Consider the following 17,878-nt stretch of genomic DNA (forward strand, 5'->3'; position numbering starts at 1 on the left):
ACAGCAGTGAGCGCCCACCCCGGCCACGACGGGCCAGCATCTGCGCCCACAGGCGTGGCAAGCAGCGGTGGCTTTGCTGCCGGATGCAGAGCCCTTCCTTTCACCGGGTCCGTGGTGGTGGCCACGTCTCTGGCCCCAGGAGGGCCTCGGGGCATCCCCACCAGTCCCGTCAGAGAACAGACACCCCTGGGTACCCGCCCGAGGGCCCGGGCCATGAGAACAGCAGCTGCGGTCTGTTGCCATGGCAGTGGGCCCAGGAGGGGCCCCCTTGGTCCAGTGGCAGCCGCCCCAGGACACCGGGCTGCAGGCCTTTCTGCGAGGTCAGGCAGTGACCCTGGGCACGTGGTGGCCGCCAGGGCTCCGAGCAGCCAGTCAGCATGTGAACTTGTGGGAACGCAGCTGGGTCCCCTAAAGCACGGCCATGGAACCCGGCCCAGGCCATCTGTGTGACCCCGGTGCTTAGAGTGTGCTTGCCTTTTTAAAGGGCTATAAAAACAAAGGAGTAGTGAAGCCTGTATGATGGAGACCATGGTCCCAGATGAGTGTGTTCACCGTCTGGCCCTGCACACAGCAGTCAGCAGAACCTTAGAAGCCCCCGCCCCCACCCCCGCTGCGGGTGAGGACAAACCTGGCGCTCTGCACCCTCAGAGCACACCCTCCACCCCGCAGTCGGGGCTGGAGCAGGATGGGTCTGCCCACTGCCCTTCCCCAGAGGGGGCTGGGGCTGGACGGCTGCTGCCCCCCAGTGGATGCCATCGGGTCCAGCTCAGCTGGACTGTGTGTGAATCAGGCAGGCTTTCGGGGGATCCCCTGGAACTCGAGGTCGCACCAAGCCAGGGCTGTGCCCCGGATGCTGGGGCAGCGGCTGCTGTGCGTGGTGAACCCGAGCCGGCCCTTTCTGTTTGGCCGCCCACCCTGCTGGCCCTTCCCTTGTCAGTGGTCCAGTCCAAGTCTGCCCATCCCAGTGGGGGATGGGGGGGACAGAGTCACAGACCCCATGGGTCACGCGCTGTTCCTGCAAGCTCCCACGGGGAGCGGCACCGTCCCGAGTTTTACACAGGATGCAGCGGGCGCTGACTTGGCAGGGCAAGGATGCGGCTCTGCGCTGGGTTCCCGGCTCCAAGTCCTGCTGCTGCAGGCTCTGGGGTCGGGGTGGGAGGGGTCTGTGCCATGTGCCTGCCCCTCTGCACATGCGGGGCCCTTCAGAGGAGACCCCAGACACTTCCCCGACAGATCCCACTCCACACACAGAGGCCACGTGGCCCAGATCCACCCACAGGGTCCTGCCCCCACTGCAAACCCATCTAAGCCCCAGCAACAGGACCCGGGCATCTTCTGTTTCCTCCAGAGCATGGCAGTTAGGGGCCCACAGCGGAGCGGCAGTCCACCCCAGCACAGGAGCACGAGGGGGCGGCAGAGCGGCGGCCCCTCCGCCCCCCTCCCTGCAAGGCCGCCCCCAGAGGCCCATGCTCAGGAGCACCGCCCACCGCCGCCCCCTGCCTGCCCCCCTCCTTCTCATGTCTCTCTCTCTTTCTCTTTCATCTTCACCACTGAGATGTAATTCACACACCCTACAATTCCCCCTTCCTGCATCACAGTCTGTGGCAAAGGGATCTGAGCTGTGTGCTCAGTCGCCCAGCCCTGCCTGACTCTGTGTGACGCCAGGGGCTGAAGCCCGCCAGGCTCCTCTGTCCATGGGCTTCTCCAGGCCAGAACACTGGGGTGGGTTGCCATGCCCTCCTCCAGGGGAGCTTCCCACCCAGGGATCCAACCCATGTGTTTCGTGTCTCCTGCATTAGCAGGTGAGTTCTCTACCACCGAGCCACCTGGGAAACCCCGTGAAGGGACTCATGTAACTCAGTGAAGCTGTGAGCCATGCCATGCAGGCCACCGGAGACAGACAGGTCATAGTGAAGAGTTCTGAAAAATCGTGGTCCACTGGAGAATGAAATGGCAACCCACTCCAGCATTCTTTTTTATTCCAATCCCAAACGAGGGCAATGCCAAAGAATGCTCAAACTGCCATATAACCATACTCATTACACGTTAGCAAGGTTATGCTCAAAATCCCTCAAGCTGGGCTTAAGCAGTAAGTAAACTGAGAACTTCCAGATTACAAGCTTGGTTTCAAAGAGGCAGAGGAACAAGAGAACAAATTGTCAACATTCACTGGATGATGGAGAAAGCAATCGAGTTCCAAAAAAAATCTACTTTTGCTTTCATTAATGACAGTAAAGCCTTTGACTGTGTGGATCACAACAAACTGTGGAAAATTCTTAAAGAGATGGGAATACCAGACCACCTTACCTGTCTCCTGAGAAACCTGTATGCAGGTCAAGAAGCAACAGTTAGAACCGGACATGGAACAATGGACTGGTTCCAAATTGGGAAAGGAGTACATCAAGGCTATATATTGTCACCCTGCTTATTTAACTTATATGCAGAATACATTGTGCGAAACACTGGGATGGATAAAGCTCAAGCTGGAATCAAGATTGCTGGGAGAAATATCAGTAACCTCAGATATGCAGATGACACCACCTCAATGGCAGAAAGCAAAGAGGAACTACAGAGGCTCTTGATGAAAGTGAAAGAGGAAAGTGAAAAAGCTGACTTGAAACTAAACATTCAGAAAACTAAGATCATGGCATCCGGTCCCATCACTTCATGGCAAATAGAAGGGGGAAAAGTGGAAACAGTAACAGACTTAATTTTCTTGGGCTTCAAAACCACTGCAGATGGTGAGAGCAGCCATGAAATTAAAATCTACGCTTGTTCCTTGGAAGGAAAGCTACGACAAACCTAGATAGAGTATTAAAAAACAGAGACACCCATTTTGTCGATAAAGGTCCATAAGGTCAAAGCTATCGTTTTTCCAGTAGTCATATATGGATGTGAGAGCTGGACCATAAAGAAGGCTGAGCACCGAAGAATTAATGCTTTCAAACAATGGTGTTGGAGACCATGGACTCTTGAGAGTCCCTTGGACTGCAAGGAGATCAAACCTGTCAGTCCTAAAGGAAATCAGTCCTGAATATTCACTGGAAAGATTGGTACTGAAACTGAAGTGCGAATACTTTGGCCACCTGATGTGAAGAGTCAACTCATCAGAAAAGACTCTGATGCTGGGAAAGATTGAAGGCAAAAGGAGAAGTGGGTGGCAGAGGATGAGATGGTAGGATGGCATCACCAACTCAATGGACATGAATTTGACCAAGTTCCGGGAGATGGTGAAGAACAGCAGAGCCTGGCTTGCTGCAATCCATGGGGTCACAAAGAATTGGAGATGACTTAGCGACTGAACAACAACCCTACAACTCACCCTCTTACAATTCAGTGGCTTTTCACGTATTTTCAGAACTGTATGTCTGTCACCACAATTGCCCTTAGAATATTGTCTTCAACCCAAAAGCAACCTTGTACCCCGAGTTACCACCCTCCAGCTCTTAGCACGCTCCGACCTGGGCAATCACTAATCTACTTTGTGTCTATGGATTTGCCTATCCTGCATGTTCTGTATAAGTCGAATCACACGGTCTTTTGTGACTGGCTCCTTTCACTTAATGTTTTCAAGGTTCACTCATGTTGTGGGCAGTGTCAGTACTTCACTTCTTTTATTTGCCAAAAATGTTCCATTTATTTTTAATTTATCCACTCCTTCATTGATGCAAACCTGGACTGCCTGCTCCTTTGGTTGTTGTTAATAGTGCTATTGTGGACATCTGTGTGCACACTTGTGTGTGGACATGTTTCCGGTTCTCTTGCGTGAATGCAGATATATTCCCAGGTGTGGAATTGCTGGGGCAGTCATTCTGTGTTTGTTTAACCATTTATTCTGTGTTTACCCATTCATTCTGTGTTTAACCATTTATTCTGTGTTTACCCATTTATTCTGTGTTTACCCATGCTCCTTTCCACAGTGGCTGCTTCTACATCCCCCAAGGGTACGTAAGGGCTCTAGTTTCATAACATCTTCACCAACATTTGTCATGACCTTTCCCCCCATGATCACCATCGTAGTGGCTATCAAGTAGTATCTCAGTCTGTGCTTTTTCTCAATATTTTATTTATTTCTCTCTTTTTATTTATTTGGCTGTACCAGGATCTTAGCTGCAGACTGCGGGATCTATAGTTGTGGCAGGTGGGATTTAATCCCCTGACCAGGGATTGAACCTTGGCCCGCTGCATGGGGAGAACAGAGTCTTAGCCACTGGACCACCAGCAAAGTCCCTCTCACTGTGGTTTTGAGTTTCACTTCCCTGACAATTAATGATGCTGAGCATCTTTTCATGTGGTTATTAGCCATTTGTACATCTGCTTTGGAGAAATGCCTATTCGAGCTCTTTGCCCTCCTTTATTGGGTTGTCTTTTTCTAAAGACCATTATTTAACAGCAGTTTTAAGTTCACAGAAAAACTGAGAGGATGGTACAGAGATTTCCCATATGCCCCTTGCCCCCTCATCGACCACCTCCCTTTTATCAGCATCCTCCACCAGAGGGTACCTTTGTTGTAACTGATGAAACTACATGGACATATTGTTATCACCCAGAGTCCGCAGTTTGCATTCAGGTTCAGTCTTGGTGCTGTGCATCCTGTGGATTTGGACAAATGTTTCGTGCTGCGTGTCCCTGGATGCGGCGTTACACACAGTGTTTTCACTCTGTCCTCCTCCCTCCATCCCTCCCCCAACCCCTGTCGACCACTGATCTTTTTACTGTCTCCACAGTTTTACCTTTTCTAGAATGTCATATAGTTCAAATCACATAGTATGTAACCTTTTCAGGCTGACTTTTTACTTAATATGCATGTAGGTTGCATCTGTATTTTTTCATGATTTCATAGCTCATTTCTTTTTAGTGCTGAGTAACATTGTGTTGCCTAGACGGACCACAGTTTAATTATTCATTCTTCTACTGAAGGCTATATTGGCTGCTTCCAAGTTTTGGCAGTTGTGTTTGAAGTTGCTGTAAACGTCAGTGTGCAGGTATTTGTGCGGACAAAAGTTTTCAACTCTTTTGGCTAAATTCTAAGAGTCACAATTACTGGATCATGTGGTAAAAGTATGTTTAATTTTCCAAGAAACTGCCAAACTGTCTTCCAAAGTGGCTGCGTCACTTCACCTTTGCACCATGAGCAATGAATGGGGAACTCTGTCACTCACACCCCCCCACACACACACTTGGCGCTGGCAGTGTTCTGGATTCTGGCCATGCTGAGGTGTGCAGCGCTATCTCACTGCTGTTCCGATGTGCATTTCCCTGATAACCTACGAGGTGGAGCCTCTTTTACACATGGTTATCTGCCTGCACATCTACTTTGGTTGAGGGGTCTGTAAGACTTCTGGCCCTGTTTTTGACCAGGTTATTTGTTTTCTCACTGTTGAGTTCTGACAGTTCTTTGTATATTTTGAATAAATCTTTATCATGTTTGCAAATATTCTCTCCAAGTCAGGCTTTTCTTCCCACTCTCTTGATACTAGCCTTCACCGAGCTGAACTTTTTATTTCCTTTATTTAGTGCATTAGTAGAACCTCCAAGACAATGCCGGAAAGGATTAGTGACGGGGAAATCCTTGCCTTGTACCTTATCTTAGTGGGAAAATGTCTCGTTTCTCACCAGAAAGTATGATGTTAGCTGCAGGTTTTTTATAGATGTTTTTTATCTTTATCAAGTTGAGGAGGTTCCCCATCTTCCTAGATTACTGAAAGTCTTTATCATGAATGGGCGCTGGATTTTGACAAATGCTTTTCATGCATCTATTAATATGATCGTGTGATTTTTCTTTTTGAACCTCTTAATGTGATCGATCAAATCAATTGGTTTTTGAATGTCAAACCAACCTTGCATACCTGAGATAAATCCCAGGTATGGTTGTGGTATATAATTCTTTCTATACATTGTTGGATTTGATTTGCTAATATTTTGTTGAGGATTTTTATATCTATATCCATAAGAGATATTGGTCTCTAGTTTTCTTTTCTTGAAGTGTCTCTGTCTAGTTTTGATCTTAGACTGATGCTGGCCTCATAGAATGATTTAGGAAGTATTACCTCAGCTTCTATCCTCTGAAAGAGATGGTAGAAAATTTGTATCATTTTTTCTTAAATATTTGGGAGAATTCATCAGTGCACTCATCTGGGCTTGGTGCTTTCCGTTGGAGAAGGCTGTCATCATTGATTCAATCTCTCTAATAAACATGGGCCAATCCAGATTGTCTGTTTCTTCTTGTGTGAGCTTTAGCAGATTGTGTCTTTCAAGGAATCAGTCCATTTTACCTTACCAAATTTGTTGTTATCAAATTTGTTGTTGTTTAGTTGTTAAGTCATGCCCGACTCTTTGCGACTGCATAGACTGCAGCACGCCAGGCTTCCCTGTCCTTCACCATCTCCTGAAGCGAACTCATTGTGTCGATGATGTCATCCAACCATCTGATCCTCTGTGTCCCCTTCTCCTCTTGCCCCCAATCCTTCCCAGCATCAGGGTCTTTTCCAATGAGTTGGCTGCCTTCACATCAGGTGGCCAAAGTATTGAAGCTTCAGCTTTAGCATCAGTCCTTCCAATGAATATTCAGGGTTGATTTCCTTTAGGATTGACTGGTTTGATCTTCTTGCTGTCCAAGGGACTCTCAAGAGTCTTCTCCAATACCACAGTTCAGAAGCATCAGTTCTTCAGCACTCAGGTTTCTTTATGGTCCAACATTCACATCCGTACACAACTACTGGGAAAACCATAACTTTGACTAGATGGACCTTTGTTGACCAAATGATGTCTCTGCTTTTTAAAATGCTGTCTGGTTTGTCATAGCTTTTCTTCCAAGAAGCAAGCATCTCTTAATTTCATGGCTGCAGTCACCGTCTGCAGTGATTTTGGAGCCCAAGAAGATAAAATCTGTCACTGCTTCCACTTCTCTTCTGTTTGCCATGAAATTATGGGAACAGATGCCATGATCTTTTTTGAATGTTGAATTTCAAGTCAGCTTTTCACTCTCCTCTTTCACCCTCATCCAAGAGGCTCTTTAGTTCCTCTTCACTTTCTGCCATTAGAGTGGTATCATCTGCATATCTGAGGTTGTTGATATTTCTCCTGGCAATCTTGATTCCAGTTTGTGATTCATCCAGCCTGGCATTTCATGATGTACTCTGCATATAAGTTAAATAAGCAGGGTGACAATATACAGCCTTGTCATACTCCTTTCCCAATTTTGAACCCAGTCCATTGTTCCATGTCTGGTTCTAACTGCTGCTTTTTGACCTGCATACAGGTTTCTCAGGAGACAGGTAAGATGGACTGTTAGTCCCATCTTTTTAAGGATTTTCCACAGTTTGTTGTGATCCACACAGTTAATGGCTTTAGCATAGTCAGTGAGGCAGAAGCAGATGTTTTTCTGGATTTCCCTTGCTTTCTCTATGATCCAAGAGATGTTGGCAATTTGATCTCTAGTTTCTCTGCCTTCTCTAAATCAAATGTATGGTCATGGATTTCTGTTTTCATGTTGTGTGTGTGTGTGCTCAGTCGTGTCCATCTCTTTGTGACCCCCATGGACTGTAGCTTGCTGGGCTCCGCTGTTCATGGGATTTCCCAGCAAGAATACTGGCATGGGTGCCGTTACCTCCTCCGTGGAGACTCCTCCACCTAGGAGTCAAACCCACGGCTCTTGCATCTCCTGCATTGGGAGGTGGATGGTTTCTTGGTTTTTGTTTGGTTTTGTTAACCACTCTGCCACCCGGGAAGCCCCTATCTCTTTATTATCTTTTCAGTCTCCTTGGTATCTGTACTAATATCCTCTCATTTGTCATATCTATAATTTATGTCTTTTTTTTCCCATCGATAGCCCGGCTAGAGGCTTATCAATTTTATTCATCTCTTCAAAGAGCCAGCTTTTGTCTTTGTTGATTTTTTAAATTGATCACCCGTCTTCAATTTCATTGATTTCCCCTGTCATTCTTATTACTTCTTTTCTTCTGCTTTTTTGGATTAAATCTGCTCTTCTTTTTCTAGCTTCCTAAGGTGGAAACTTAGATTATTGATTTTAGACTTTTCTTATTTTCTAATACACATTTAGTGCTCTAAATTTCCCTCTTGGTACTGCTTTCACCGCATCTCACAATTTTTGATAAATTACATTTTTATTTTCATTTAGCTCAAATATTTCTTAACTTCTCCTGACATTCTTAATGCCCCATGTGTTGTTTAGAAGGGTGTTGTGTAACCGCCATGTAATTGGGGCTTTTCCAGTTATTTTTGCTATTGATTTCTAGTTTAATTCCAGTGCGGTATGAGAGCAGATATGTAGAATTTCTATGCTTTTCAGTTCTTTAAGGTGCATTCTATGGCCATGGATGTGGTCTGTGAACATTGGTGAATGCTCCTTGTGAGCTTGAGGAGAATGTGTATTCTGCTGTTGTTTGGGGACGTGGTATGTTGATTATATCTAAATTTGATGGTGTTGTTGAGTTTGGTTATGTCATTTCTGATTCTCTGCCTGCCAGATCCATCCATTTCTGGTTGAGGAGTGTTGAAATCTCCAGCTATATGGTGGGCATATCCATTTCTCCTTGCAACTCTGACAGCTGTTGCCTGTGTAGTTCAATGCTGTTGGGTGTACACACATTAAGGATTATTATGTCTTCTTGGAGAATTGACCCTTTTGTCATCATGGAATGCCATTCTTTATCCTTCATAACTATGCTTGCTTTGAAGTCAGATCTGTTTGGAATAAATATAGCAACTCTTGCTTACTGTTGACTAGTGTTAGCATGATATAACTTTCCCCATCCATTTACCTTTCATCTATATGGGTCTTCATATTTAAAGTGAGTTTCTTGTAGGCAACTTACGGTTGGGTCTTGTTTTTTGGTCCACTCTGACAACCTGTCTTTTCACTGGTGCTTTTGGACTATTGATTTTCAGAGTGATCACAGATATGGTTAGCTATATGGTTAGCTCTATATGGTTAGCACAGGTGTTGAATACCTACCATGTCTGTGACTATTTTCTATTTGTTACCTTGGTTCTTTGTTCCTACTTTGCCTCCACCCTTTCTGGCTTTTGTGTGTGTGTGTTTCTAATTGAATGATTGACCTACAACAGTGTTACTTCCATATGCAACACGGTGAGTCACTATTTCTGTACATTAAAAAATGATCACCACTGTAAGTCTAGTTACCATCTATCACCGCACCAAGTTACCACACTTGCTGACTGTATCCCCCACGCTATACCCCCGTCTCTATGACACTATTTTGTAGTGGAAATTTGCACCTCCCCTTAGTCTCCCTCACCTAAGTCGCTCACTGTCCCACCACCCCTCCCCTCTGGCAAACACCTATTTGTTCTCCACGAGTCTGATCGTTTCTGGTCGTTCGTTTGTTTCTTTTTTTAAGTTCCACATACAAGTGAAATCATACTATATCGTCTTCTCCATCTGACTATTTCCCTTAGCATAATACCCCCTAAGTCCATCCATGTGGTAACAAATGGCAAAGTTTCATGCTTTCTTATGGCTTAGTAATATTCAATTACATATATATCCGCCTTTTCTTTATCCATTCATCTATTAGTGGTTAGTTTGCTTCCATTATCTTGCCTATTGTAAATACTGCTGCTGTGAACATAGGGTGCATTATCTTCAAATTAGTATTTTTGTTTTCTTTGGGAAAATACTCAAAAGTGTAATTGCTGGATCATATGGTAATTCTATTTTTAATTTTATGAGTAACCTCTATATTGTTCTCCACAGTAGCTGCATCAATTTAAATTCCCAGCAACAGTACACATGGGTTCCTTTTCTCCACATCCTCACCAATATATTTTATTTGTATTTTTGACAATAGCCATTCTGACAGGTGTGATGTGATATCTCATTTTGGTTTTAATTTCTTTGATTATCAGTGAAGTTGAGCATCTCTTCATGTGTCTACTTGTCATCTATATATCTTCTTTAAAAAATATCTATTCAGGTCCTCTGCCCATTTTTTTTATGGTTTTCTTTTTTGTTTGATTGTTTTCAACAGTGAGTCATGAGGTCTTTGTGTATTTAGGATATTAACTCCCTTGTTGGATGTACAACTTGCAAGTATCTTCTCCCACTCAGTAGGCTGCCTTTTCATTTTGTTGATAGTTTCCTTTGCTGTGCAAAAGCTTTTTAGTTTATGTAGTCCCATTTGTTTATTTTTGCTTTTGTTTCCCTTGCCTGAGGAGACAGAGTCAAAAAGATACTGCTAAGACTGATGTCAAGAGAGCATACTGCCTATGTTTTCTTCTAGGAGTTTTATGGTTTCAGGTTCTACACTTAAATTTCTAATTCATTTCAAGTTTATTTTTATATATGGTGTGAGAAAGTGGTCCAGTTTGTCATTTGCATGTAGCTGTCTAGTTTTCCCAGCATCACTTATTGAAGAAGCTGTCTTTCCTCTATGTTTTGCCTCCTCTGTTGTAGATTAATTGACCTTGTGTGTGTGGATGTATATGCACTCTCCATTCTATTCCATTGACCTAAGTGTCTGCTTCTGTGCCCGTGCCATCCTGTTTTGATTACTGTAGCTTTGTAGTGTAGTTTGAAATCAGGGTGTTTGAAACCTAGAGCTTCGCTCTTTCCAAGATTGTTTTGGTGATTCACAGCCCTTTGTGTTTCCATACAAATTTTAGAATTATGTGATCTGGTTCTGTGAAATTTGCCATTACTGTTTTGATAGGAATTGCAGAATCTGTAGATTCCCTTGGGTCGTATAGTTATTTTAACAATATTAATCCTTCCAATCCATAAGCACAATATGTCCTTCCATTTGTTTGTGTTGTCTTTAGTTTCTTTCATCAGTGTCTTATAGTTTTCAGATTACAAGTCTTTTACTTCCTTGGTTAGATTTATTCCTGCCTATTTTATTCTTTTTGATGAAACTATAAATGGGATTGTTTTCTTAATTTCTCTTTCTGATAGTTCATTGTCAGTGCATAGAAACACAACATATTTCTGTATATTAATTTTGTAACTTTCATCTTTATTTAATTAATTTATTAGTTCTAATTGTTTTTGGTGGATTTTCTAATATATAGTATCATGTCATCTGCAAACAGTGACAGTTTTACTTCTTCCTTTCCAATTTGGATTCCTTTTATTTCTTTTTCTTGTCTGATTGCTATGGCTAAGACTTCCAAATACTATATTGAATAATATGGGGAGAGTGGCATTCCTTGTCTTGAATTTTGTCAAAAGCATTTTCTGGATCTACTGAGATGATCATATGATTTTTAATCCTCAATTTATTAACATGATGTATCACATTGTGTTATTTGCAGATTTTGAGCCATCCTTAGGTTTTGGTTTGCTTACATAGGCTGCCAAGACATTAGAGCCACCTCAGTCTAGTGACTTCTTTGTTTAATTACTTTAAGACAACTAATCCCAGTATACTAATCCCAGTATATGTTCAAATAACACTATAGTACTTCTCAGGGAGTGTGAATGCCTTTGTAACAACAAAATAATACTAATCATCCCCCCTCCTTTGAATCATTGCTGTCATACCTTTTACATATTATATGATTGAATACATTATTGGTATTATTATTTTAGACAAACTGTTGTCTGTTAGATCAATTAAGAGTAAGTTTTAATTTTACCTTCATTACTTTATTCCTTCTTTATTAAATATATTATTTGAAAATATTTTTCTGTTTTGGTGGGTAGCCTTTTTACTCTGATAGTTATCTTTTGATGCACAAAATGTTTTTAATGTTGATGAATTCCAGTTTGTCTATTTTTTCTTTTGTTGCCTCTGCCTTTGGGGTCATTGCCAAAGCCAATGTCATGAAGCTTTTGCCCTACATTTTCTTAACGAGTTTTATATTTTTAGCTCTTATATTTAGACACTTGATCCATTTCAGTTAATTTTGTAATGGTGTTAGAGAGGGATCTAATTTCATTCTTTTGCATAAGAATCTCCAGTTTTCCCAGTACCGTTTGTTGAAAAGACCATCTTCTCCATCAGATGGTCTTAGCAGCCTTGCTGAGACTCACTTGACCACACACGTGAGGGTTTCTTTCTGGGCCCTCTATGCTGCTCCTTGATCTGTCTCCCTGTCTTCATGCCTGTGCCACAAGGTTTTGATTACTGTAGCTTTGCAGTCAGTCTTGAAATCAGAAAGTGTAAATCCTGCAATGGTGGTCTTCTTTTTCAAGATTATTTTGGCTATTCTCTATTTCTCTGAATATAGCAAAGTTTGCTAGTTTAGAGTCTGTGTCTAATAATTCCAGTGTCTGCTGTTTCTCTTCCTTCTGCTTATTCCTGTTAGCAGTGTCTCACTTCCTTGCACGCCTGATCGTCGGAGTAACTCGAGGCATCAGATGATGCCATCTTCCTCCAGGCAGAGTTTTTCTTTACTCCTGCCAAGAACCTGGTTCCCAGTCAGAAGCTGCCTCAGTCTAAGCCCCGGGCTTGCAGTGCCTGGATGGCCCAGGTGAAGGAGAGGTGGAGTGAGTGCCTGCATGGGGACCACCTACTTTGGGTTAACCCTGATCATGACAGAGGCCTTAGCGATCCCAGCCTCACGCGGGGCTTACCAGATTCCTCACCTCGAGCTAGCTCTCAGGTTTGGCATTTTTCTCTTTCCCTCCATGAGGCTACAGAACTTCAGCTGAGGCTTGCATCTGTTGCTTCTACACCTGCAGATGCACTCACTTCAAATACTGGGCTCATCTCCAGTCTCCCCTTGTCTGAAACTTGGAATCGAAACACGTTCCCTTGTTCACTCTTTGTTGCCTTTCCGAGGTGTATTTGTCTGCATTTTTTTGTTGATGTGGATTACAAAGCCTGCCCTCACCCCAAGAGTTGTTTCTAAAAACACAGTTCTGACCTCAGTTTCCCAGGACAGGCCATGAGGGTTGACAGCAGACTCTGTGGTCATTAATTCCCTCATCTTGTCCAGCCCAGCCTGTGAGGCCAGTTCAGGATTCACACCATCCTGCAGGTGAGAAGCCAGAGCAGAGAGAGGCAAGGCTAACCTGCCTGCTGGCCACAGAGCTGGAGAAGGTGGGGTTAGCACAGGACCCTGTTCTGTCCGACCACAAGGACGCCGCTTCACCTCCTGTTTCCACTGTGAGGAGTCCTGGGCACAGGCATCCCCATCTGGCCGTTGAGGCCCTCCCTCCCCTGGCCTCCTGCTCACCCCTGCAGACCTGCTCAGAGTCTGCCCTGCCCTTCTGAAGCCCCTGTCGGGAGTGGGACTAAAGAGCTAGGGCCACTGGGCAGATCTGAGCCCCCCACCCTCCCAAAGCCAGGGCACACACTGGAGGCTCCCCACCCCACGCTGACAGCCCCAGGCAGGGCGCCATCAACCGCAAACAGGTCAGAGCCTGCGCCCCAGGAGGGGATGGAACGGGCCCGGGGACCCCAGGTCAGGAACCAGGAACTGTCGGGCCATCCTAGAAATGTCCACCCAAGGCTGGCTCAGCCTCAGGGGCACCCAGTGACTGAGGCTCGGAGGCCCCAACTGGCCCCCCTCTCACTTTCTGCCCCAACAGGTGAACAACAACGGGATCATCTCCTTCCTGAAGGAGGTTTCTCAGTTCACCCCAGTGGCCTTCCCCATCGCCAAGGACCGCTGTGTGGTAGCAGCCTTCTGGGCGGACGTGGACAACCGGCGAGCAGGGGACGTGTACTACCGGGAGGCCACGGATGTGGCCACACTGCATAGAGCTACGGAGGACATCAGGCGCTACTTCCCCGAGCTCCCAGGCTTCTCAGCCACCTGGGTGTTCGTAGCCACTTGGTACCGCGTGACCTTCTTCGGAGGCAGCGCGTCTTCCCCTGTGAGTGTTCCGTCCTGGGGCGGGGAGGACATCCCTCTGGGGCCCAGGGTCTCCCTCCAGGCCCCTGGCTTGCTGGGCTGGGCCGGATGTCATCCCCATGCCATGCCCAGAGGGGACAGTGGGGCTCAGGGACAGAAGCCACCTGCCGAGGTCACAGGGCCAGGCTGGAGGACGGCAGAGCCAGGACCTTCCTGGCCGCCGGGAAACCACCCACATCCAGGAAAAGGCCAAGTGCCCCGACACAGCAGCTCACATACTCGGGCTGCAGATGGTCTGTTGCGGGTTTTAACAGGACTGTGATGGTGAATCAGGGAATGTGGGCTCTTTCTGTAAACATTAGTACAAAAGAAATTTCACATGAGTGAACTTCTATTTACAAAGGGCCTATTAACGTTTCTATACTTCCTTTGTTTTTTCTCATCACTAGTTTGTAAGAAAAATGTCTTTTTAACAAAAAGTAAAGGAAAAGAACCCACAACCCCACCAGCAGGGCAGAACCATTCCGTGTGTGCTGTTGTGTACAGACCCACAAGATAGCGAATAAACGGAACCACCTAGACTGTGCTGCTTTGTGAGTGCTTCCTTCAGGCACTCTGCATTCTGTGTTCTTCTACATGTTTGGTTATAGTTTCACCTCTGCAGAGTCATTTTACCTATTACCTCTCCGCCTGGGACGAAGGAGGCGCCCAGGGTCCCTGCTGAGCGGACATTCTCCTCTTTGCAAACCCAGTGGTGTCTGTTCCAAAATGATTGTCTTGTGAGACAGGGACCCAAGACTCTGGGTTTGGGATGGAAGTTAGTCTGGGAGCTGGGAAACGGGAAGCCCCCCTCCCCAGGGGCAGCTGCAGGAGCAGGTGGATCCACAGAAAGTGGCAGTCCGGCCTCAGGCATGGCCTCATCCTCCTCAGAGGCCTGGGCCTCCCAGCCTACATAGCCCCTCCACTGCTCCCCAGACCTCCCCCCATGCCGGCCAGCAGCTGTCTGTCTCCTCCCTGACTTCCGTGGCCTAGCACTAAGTCTGCCTTCGTGAAGGCAAGCACTCGGTCCCCATGTCGCCTCTCACCGTGGGGCTCCCCGCCTGCACGCCCCCCAGCGTGGCAGCACCTGCCCTCCGGTGGCCTCCAAGGGTGCTGCACAGCCCCCAGTGGGTCGTGAAGTCAGATCCTGTACCCATCGCCGAAAGGGAAATGGTTGCCCACAGAAATCTAATCTCCCCTAAAAATGTGCCCAGTCACGCTCTCGAAAGCCACAGCCAAGTGAAGTGCCGCAGCCCTGCCTGCACCCAGCCACACACATTACTGTTCCCTGCCTGCCAACCATACAGGGATTTCTAGCTTTACACATCGTTGATTTCTAGCAATGGTGAATCATCGACTACTTGCATTCTATTGTGATGTTTCTGTTCATACCCTAGCCAGTTTTTCTGTAATGTTTTTGTTCTTTTTCTTATTGATTCAAGGAAGTTCTAGTTGAATTAAAGACACCACTAGTGCTTCTGCCACGTGTATTATAAAAACATTTTTCACTTCACTGTTTGTCATTTGGTTTGGCCTTATGACACTTTTTGGAGTCAAATGTATAAATCTCCCTTTTGGTTTTTGCAGTTAACCACCATCAGGTGTAGAAGTCCTCTCCCGAGATGCTCTACGTATTTGCCTATATTTTCTCCCAGGGTGCTGATGGTTTCATTTAAAACCTTACTTGATTTGGGATTTATTTTCCTAAATAAGTGATGTAAAGCTCTGATTTAATTGTTTCTCAGTGTTTCCTATTTGTCCCATGATCTTTTCTTAAACAGTTTCACCCTTTGCCCAATCTGAAATAGAAGCTCTTATGTATGTTTTCATGGAGGAGGATTCCATGAAAATCAAAAAAATTAATGATTAAAACCGCTTTTCCTCGTTTCCCCTTTTTCTTTTTACCTGTTTGCCCACTCCACACGCGCTGGTTTGTGGCTGTGGTCAAGCAGGCACGACCCCTCAGTGCCCCCAGGCCCGCAGGCACAGGGTCTGCTCGCGGGTCTGTGGGCCCCCACATCCCTCGTGGGCTTACGCCCTCCTAGGCATCAGACCTGGGGGGCAGACCAGGGTGGGGGTGGGGGTGGGGCTGGGGCCAGGCCGAGCTCAGGCCCCTCTTTGGCAGGTCAACACGTTCCAGACGGTGCTCATCACGGACGGCAAGCTCTCCTTCACCATCTTCAACTACGAGGCCATCACCTGGACCACGGGCACACACGCCAGCAGCGGGGGCGACGCCAGCGGCCTAGGGGGCATAGCGGCCCAGGTAGGGGCCCCGCTCCCCACCGCCAGGGCTGTCACAAGCTGGAGAGGCAGGTAGATGGCCCTCCCCGCACACACAGCCAGGGCAGAGCCTCTCACGGCCGGAACCGAGGAAGCGTTCCGGGCGCACACGGCCAGCCTGACAGCGCTAGCTGCCGCCGGGACGGAACTCTGCGTGCCCGGCTGCGCCCGGGTGGCCTGGCCACGGCCTGCTCTGAGGGTCAGTGCCCAGCAGACGGTCCCAGGCGTGGAGGGCGGTCAAATGAGCCGCCCAGGGTCTGGGAGCGCTCCGCGCCCCCTGCCGGCACTCTACTTTCTTCTAAGATCACACTGGTCCCTGGCCCCAGGCGAGGCCCAGAAGCCCAGGAGTGAGCAGGAAGGGCGGTGGGGGGAGCTGCCTGGACCAGGACCCCACAAGGTCAGCGAAGGAGGAGCCACGGGTTAGGGCGGGACCGGCTGGGACGCAGGGGGGCGCGGACAGGCCTGACCCTTTAGTGCTCCCAGCTCGAGGCCACCGCGCGGGAGGTGGGCCTTGGGAGCTTTGGGGAGACTTGCAGACCCAGCCCGCCCCCGCCTCCCTCTCCAAACCCGCCCCCAGGCCGGCTTCAACGCGGGAGACGGGCGACGCTACTTCAGCATCCCCGGCTCGCGCACGGCGGACATGGCAGAGGTGGAGACCACCACCAACGTGGGCGTGCCCGGGCGCTGGGCGTTCAGAATCGATGATGCCCAGGTGCGCGTGGGGGGCTGCGGCCATACAAGTAAGAGGATGGAGCAAGCGCCCGGGTGGCGGGCGGGCGGGGCGGGGCCTGGGGAGGCTGGTGGGGAGAGGAGGGGCGCCCCGGGCGCCTCCCTGGGGACGCGTGACTCCAGCCACCTGGGTTCCCTGTGCGCGGGCTCACCCCTGAGCCTCAGTCACCCCGGGAGACTTCCTGCCTCTGCTGTGGGGTGGGAGAGGTTTGCTGGAGACCTCGGTTGGCGGTGTAAACAGGTGGCGTGTCGGTAAAGTCCCCCCAGGGCGTCCTGAGCGCCCCTGCGTGGACGCCTGTGTCCTTGGGAACTCTGGGAGCAGCTCTCCTCCCGCCCATTTCCCAGCCTTGCTTCTTGGTGGGACTTGGTGCTGGGCGGGTTGGGCGGGGCCCGTGACGGAACTCAGAGCAGAGGGGAGCAGGGTCCACCCCAGGGTCGAGCACTTGGTCCCACCCCAGTAGAAACAGCGGGACTGACCACAGAAGGGTGTGTTCCTGCCCCACCCACCCCCCAACCGTGCGACCCTGAGTTGCAGACCCTCCTGCAACCCTACTTATAAACGGCAGAGGCGGGGCGGGGCTCAATGACTGGTTCAGCCCCTCCAGCATCCATGGAGGGCTGCTGATCACTGCCCCCGCCAAGTCTGGGGCCGGTGAACCAGATGCTGAGACCCCCGCCCCGCCCCGCCAAGACCACCTCCCACTCCCATGACGACCACGGCCACAGAGAGGGACTGCTTCTCCTGAACGCTGTCCCAAGGACGAACCCAGCACAGAGCAGCCCCCAGACCCGCCTGGAGGCAGACGCGCACACCAGGGGGCGGGGCTGGGGGCGGGGCTGGGGCGGGGCGGGGGGGGGGGCAGGCGCACACTGCACGGAGGCCTGGACACAGCCCTGGTGACAGAGCCCGAGCCCACCGGCTCAGCAGGGCGCTGAGTAAGAGCCAGCGTGGGGGCCGCTGGTTTCACCCCCTGCCCTGGGGGTGAACAGCCCTCTCGCACCCCAGAAGGACGGCACGACCCTCCCCCCATCCACCTGACTC

At 48.4% G+C, this 17,878-nt stretch overlaps 1 protein-coding gene across 6 annotated transcripts in view; it reads left to right on the plus strand.

The window, feature by feature from the left end:
* Positions 1-17,878, plus strand: part of SNED1 (sushi, nidogen and EGF like domains 1) — a 77,886-nt gene that overhangs the window by 14,021 nt on the left and 45,987 nt on the right. For all 6 annotated transcript variants that reach the window (XR_011486339.1, XR_011486338.1, XM_070463651.1 and 3 more), the window contains exons 2-4: positions 13,520-13,807; positions 15,950-16,090; positions 16,685-16,847. Coding sequence is in view for 4 of the 6 variants with exons in the window: in XM_070463651.1 (XP_070319752.1) it covers positions 13,520-13,807; positions 15,950-16,090; positions 16,685-16,847 (592 nt within the window). In the remaining 2 variants the exon portion in view is untranslated. The remainder of the gene's footprint in view (positions 1-13,519; positions 13,808-15,949; positions 16,091-16,684; positions 16,848-17,878) is intronic.

Source organism: Odocoileus virginianus, unplaced genomic scaffold, assembly GCF_023699985.2.
Source record: "Odocoileus virginianus isolate 20LAN1187 ecotype Illinois unplaced genomic scaffold, Ovbor_1.2 Unplaced_Contig_5, whole genome shotgun sequence".
NCBI lineage: Eukaryota > Metazoa > Chordata > Mammalia > Artiodactyla > Cervidae > Odocoileus > Odocoileus virginianus.